Source organism: Paramisgurnus dabryanus, chromosome 19 (assembly GCF_030506205.2).
Source record: "Paramisgurnus dabryanus chromosome 19, PD_genome_1.1, whole genome shotgun sequence".
NCBI classification, from domain to species: domain Eukaryota; kingdom Metazoa; phylum Chordata; class Actinopteri; order Cypriniformes; family Cobitidae; genus Paramisgurnus; species Paramisgurnus dabryanus.
Window position 1 is genome coordinate 22,497,856 of NC_133355.1, and position 6,000 is coordinate 22,503,855.

The 6,000-nt window shown below is 40.6% G+C and overlaps 1 protein-coding gene across 2 annotated transcripts in view; it reads left to right on the forward strand.

Annotated features, from left to right (window-relative positions):
* Nucleotides 1–6,000, forward strand: part of ctdp1 (CTD (carboxy-terminal domain, RNA polymerase II, polypeptide A) phosphatase, subunit 1) — a 141,962-nt gene that overhangs the window by 39,416 nt on the left and 96,546 nt on the right. For both annotated transcript variants that reach the window (XM_065293353.2, XM_065293360.2), the window contains exon 11: nt 5,093–5,249. In XM_065293353.2, the coding sequence (XP_065149425.1) occupies nt 5,093–5,249 (157 nt within the window). The remainder of the gene's footprint in view (nt 1–5,092; nt 5,250–6,000) is intronic.

The following is a 6,000-nucleotide window of genomic DNA, read 5'->3' on the forward strand; positions in this document are numbered from 1 at the left end:
TTCCATTTTTCTAGCTGCCTTTTTAAGGGCTGCTGTGTGATGGTCATACCATGGAGCTGGCGGTTTTTCTTTGAATCTCTTTTTTCGAATGGGAGCAACGGCATCCAATGTGTTAGAACAGACATTGTTTAGGTTTTCTATTTCAATATCTAAATCGTCACAGTTATCTGCTACATGTTTCATTTGGGACAGGTCTGGAAGAGTGCTAATAAAGCTATCATTAGTGGTGGAAATTATTGTTCTGGCTAGTCGGTAGCATGTTGTAGATTGAGTGATCCTATCTAGAAGTACAGTGTATGACACAAGGTAATGGTCAGAAACTGCATCACTCTGAGGTGATATTTCGACGTCATTAATATTGAGTCCGAGTGACAGAATTAAGTCTAATGTGTGATTACGAGTATGCGTTGGCCCTGTCACGTTTTGTCTAATATTGAGAGAATTTAGAACATCTATAAACGCACGTCCTAACGCGTCTTTTGGGTTGTCCACATGGACATTAAAATCACCAACAATAAGAGCTTTATCTACAGTGACTACAAGCTCAGATAGGAAATCTGCTATTTCATTAAGGAAATCTGCATGGTGGCCCGGTGGTCTATAGATTGTCGCTAAAGCAAAAGAAAGCTGTTTGTGGTTACGATCAGTTATTTCCATATTTAACAACATTACTTCAAATGATTTAAATTTTAGCTCAGATTTTTGGTTTACTTTAAAAATTGTGTTGTATATTGTAGCTACACCACCCCCTCTCCCCTTTAATCGAGGTTCGTGTTTATAATAATAGTCTTGTGGGGTGGATTCATTTAAACTAATGTAGTCGTCTGCTTTAAGCCAGGTTTCTGTTAAACAGAGTACATCTAAGTTTTGGTCTGTAATTATTTCATTGACAATAGGTTCTTTATTGGTAAGCGATCTAATGTTAAGAAGGCCGAATTTTAAGATTCGAGATTCATCTGTTAATGTATTGTTTTCTAATTTTATTTGAATCAGATTTGTACCAGATGTAACAAGCGGTGCCCTGTATTTATTAGTTCGGGGAACAGATACAGTTGAAATGTGCTGATATTTCGGTAAGATTGACTCGAAGTGCTGGGATATAAGTGGTCTTGACATATCACGGCAGCTAACAGATGGACGGTTAAGCCGATCCGTCTGTTTCCTGACCTGGGCCCTGGATAGTCAGACTATATCAGAATTAAGACTATTGATCAGCTTTTTAGTGAGTATAGCACTTCCTTCCGATGACGGATGAAGGCCATCTCGGGTTAGGAGAAATGGTCTTCCCCAGAAATGCTTCCAATTGTCTATAAACCCTACGTTATGCTGAGGGCACCACTTTGACATCCATCCATTGAGAGACACTAATCTACTATGTGTTTCATCTCCCCGGTAGGCGGGGAGGGGACCAGAGCATATTACATTGTCTGACATTGTTTTTGCAATTTCACACATCTCCTTAATATTATCTTTGGTGATTTCCGACTGGCGGAGCCTAGTGTCATTCGTGCCGGCGTGTATAACAATCTTAGAAAACTTCCGCTTAGCATTAGCCAGCACTTTAAGTTTGGATCTAATGTCAGACGTTCTGGCTCCCGGTATACAGTCGACTATGGTGTTTGGTGCCTCAATGTTAGTGTTCCTGAGTATAGAATCTCCAATGACCAGGGCACTTTTAAAAGGTGTTTCAGCTGGTATACTCCTTAGGGGATCGAATCTGTTAGAAATTGTCGTTACGTTATGGGTCTTAGAAGGACGCCTTATATGACTATGCCGCCTAACAGTCACCCAGTTTGACCGCCGACTTGACTCTGATGACGGAACCGAGCCATGTGTATTTTGATAAACACTATGCGCGCTCGATACAGTATTTGTAATATTTATATTAGCATCTGATGTCGGAACCGAGCCATTAGTCTTTTTGCTCGATAGATTATTTGCGACCGTAACATTAGCGGTTTTGCTATCCTCAACTAGCGTTCGGATGCGCGATTCTAGTTCATCAACCTTCTCAGTTAACCTTAATACTTCAATACACTTAGTGCATGTAAACCCCTCTATGCTAACAGCAGAAGCTAAACTATACATGTGGCAAGTAGTACATGTTACAATAACAAGCGGAGTCTTACCGCTTTCATGCTGGGCGATGGCGTCTTCGTTTACCCGAACGCGGTCCCCGGAGCTGCATCGCGTGGGGTGTTCGGTTGTGACACGCCTCGGTCGCCTGCGAACGTCTGGGTCCAGGGTGATGTTTGGCTTGCTGAATCTGCGAAGGCCGGGCAGCGGTTCCTCCACAGCTTCCCGATCGCTTTCATGTCGTTCACGGTCCGTGAAGCTGCATCGCGTGGAATGCATGTTTGTTGCTCGCTTGTGGACGTCGGAAGGCAGGGTGAAGTGGGCGCTGTACCTCGCCTTGGATCTGCTAAAACCGGGAAACAACTCCTCCACAGCTTCCCGCTCAGGTGAGGATAGGTCAGAAAAGCATATATCAGATGAATCCGCCATTAGATCGGAAAAAGCTAGCTTCAGCCTCCACCGTGTGGATGCTAGCGGGCTATAAGCTAACACTGGGTGTTTATTAGTGATAAATAGTTTCACGTGGTAGTACTGCTCAATAATCGTCACGGTAAAGTATTCCTATGTAAAACTAATAAGTTATATTATATAAATAGGAATAAGATGGTAAAAAGAAGCTTTTAGATGATGAACTCGACGGAGCTACGATGCAGGATCTGTTCAGCGTGACGTCACAAACCGGAAGTGATCCAATGAAAGTGAATTGAAAGTTTAGTTTTAAATCTCATAATATGACCCCTTTAAAATTTGATTAATGCAAGTTGACATAACCAAACTATTGGTATCGGCCGATATCAGGCTGTTTAATCTGCTATCGGTAGAAAATGTTTATATCGGTGCATTTCTAAAACAGTTGGCTGTTGTGGACTAAACGCAAGTTACGGTAGACTTCCCCATATGATCGATAACAACAGAGTCCTTTAAAGGCGGAGTGCACGTTATCTGAAAAACGCTTTGGAAAAGAGAGTCGGGCCGACTACCAAAACACACTTGTAGCCAATCAGCAGTAAGGGGCTATCTACTAAATGACATCGTTGCCTGGGTTGCGTATTTGTGGGGCGGATCTATCAATAGAAATTCCAGACTCTTTTGTGGTAGGGGTGTGTTTGTTTAGGTGATTTCAAATATCAACATTGGCTTTCAGAGATCATGGACCCTGCCTTTAATAGTAGTTTATTAACAAGTGAAATAAATAACAAGTAAAGCACGGGTTAGATATGATATATGGACGAAAGGTATCCACTGTTACTGTGTAAAATGAATGCATACAATGTTAGCCACAGGTCCTTGTATTCTTGCCTGGCTGCCAAACCTCTTGCACAGTTGTGATTCATGCTCGTCGTCTCCCCTCATCTTCAGCAAACCAAAACATTTTATTTTCAACAAGGTATTTCTTTTAGAGATCAGTTTAGCCATTAGTCAGACCGAAAAAGAAATACAGACTGGAAGTTCACCTTGGTTAAGACACCTAACTGCAACAATGCGTGTGTGTCTGATGAAACCGTCTATACGTGCTGTCATGTTTTTTTGCGCTGTTTCTGGATGAAGGCAAGACTGCTGACAGCGAGTCGTGTTGACATTATAAAGTTTTTCCTGAACTCTGTCAAGTTTAATATGAATTTGTGCTAAAGGTGCATGACAAAAACACATATACACACTTCAGTTAGTGTGCAATAGATGCGATTTTAAATCTTTATATTAGTTGTGTATTGTGTGGAATTGGCATACGCCACATTAAAAAAACATTTTACATGCTGCAATTTATAAGCTTAATAAATTTTTTTAGATCAAAGTACGGTATTGTGTTTACATGAGATGTAATTGTAAAATTTCCAAAATCTCATTATAACCTCATTATGAGGATGCATGTATGTAGTCATGGTTATGTTGTTACAAAGTGACAGGTTAATAAGCAGGTCATAGTAATCGGGACCCACCTTTTCCCTGTATTTCACCTTTAGCCCCATATGTTACACCACATGTCAGGTGCTTTGTTAGTATGCAGAATTTTGTTAGTATGCAACTACATTTTGCAATTTTTTTTTTAATTTTGTTGATTATTTTGTCATCTTAATCTTTAGAAGCACTTTGTAAAGCATTCTTGCCTCCTTTGAGAAGACGCTACTGCTAGAATGATAACACCCTTTAATCTGAAGTACCTGTACAACTGAAGTACCTTGGATGCTACGTATAACAAAGGTCAAGGACACATGCATGTGAATTGACAGATGCAGCCTGCAGCAAGTTGTTTGCGTTACATTAGTATTCTCAACCTTTAAAGGTGTTGCAGCGGTTTATCGCTCTAGATTGCCTAGTGATTACTTCAGATCAAGCCAACATGTTCACTTTTTCAAGTATCCATATCAGCTGAATCCAGCTAATCTTTGTATTACATATCTTAGTTTCACAGGAGTGTGGAAATGTGTTTGCATTTCAAGTAGGTTGGGAAGATATTCCTTACAAAATTTCTTTTGAGGGATGATAGATAGAGCATGATGCTGGCAACGCCAAGGTGATGGTTCGGTTGCGCTGTAATTTACTGAAATGGTTACAATAATGTGTAGCCTGTAAATCACATGTGAAATTCTTATTGGGCTAACACTGTTTTGGCGTAAAGGTGTAAAACCACTGTTTTTATTGCTAATGTTACATTAAACATTAATGTTCTTTGGGTTGGCATGTCCCGGTCAATGTTTTTGTGCCTCTAATCGAAGGTCTCTGGCGTGACGTCTCTGGCGTGACGTCTCTGGCGTGACGTCTCTGGCGTGACGTCTCTGGCGTGACGTCTCTGGCGTGACGTCTCTGGCGTGACGTCTCTGGCGTGACGTCTCTCTTGCGTAATGTCTCTGTCTTTCCTTGCTGTTTTATTAAAGCACACGGAGCCATTTTCCTCTTGGTTAACATATTTACCCAAAATGCCTTTTGCACTATTGACTGATTGCATTTACTCTTGCTTTACCAGGCACTGATTGGGAGTCAGTGCGTTTGTGGATTAATTGTTTGTGTTTTTCTTAAGGTTAGGTCAGGGGTCTCAGCAGCAGGATGGGGGTGGAGGTTCGAGTCGCGACAATGAGCAGCCCGGACCCTCACGGAGGAAACGCCAGCCCAGTATGTCTGAGTCCATGCCACTGTATACACTCTGCAAGGAGGACCTGGACAGCATGGACAAAGAGGTTAAACAAACACACACACGGTTTATATTAACAAAGTTTACAATACAATAACGAATGCAACCAGTAAGTGTTGAGAATTGTATTTATGTAAACAGTAGGAACACACCAATACTCTGCAGATGCACTGTTTGTAAATAATACTGTGCCGCACATTACATTTAAACACTGACATGTCAGTGCTGTTGTTAACCGGTGTTAATTGTTTAGGATTGTTTACAGTATTCATTTTATTAATTCACGACCTAGCCAACATTCTATTCGTCCCACATCACAAAGCTTTTAAGTTTCAGACAAGCAAATTAAAAATCCTGAAAGAATATACTGAAGAAACCTCTTGGAAGTAAGCCAACATTCATCACCCACTTTGAGTTGCGAGGATGCCGAGTTTGAAGAAAATGTGTAGGAAGCAAATGACTAAGATCATAGCACAGAGCAAATTAAATTGCTACGAGTTTTTGAAAAGGGGAATTAAATGATGTTCTGGTCTGATAAAAGTGCATTTGCCAAATAGGAAGTTCAAAGACTTGGATTTGTGCGGTTTTCCATTGGTGCCATTCTTTGTACCATTGTTCCATTATCATTCTCCAGCGCAATTGCACGAGGAACAGTTTTCATCTAAATGTTGATGTGATTTTAATTAAAAACGAATAGTCAAACTAAACTATTGTTCATTTCATGGTAAGAAATCATGGAAAAAAACTGTAAATGAACATGCATACATAAGGTGCAATAACTGGAGACTGGGTTTTTT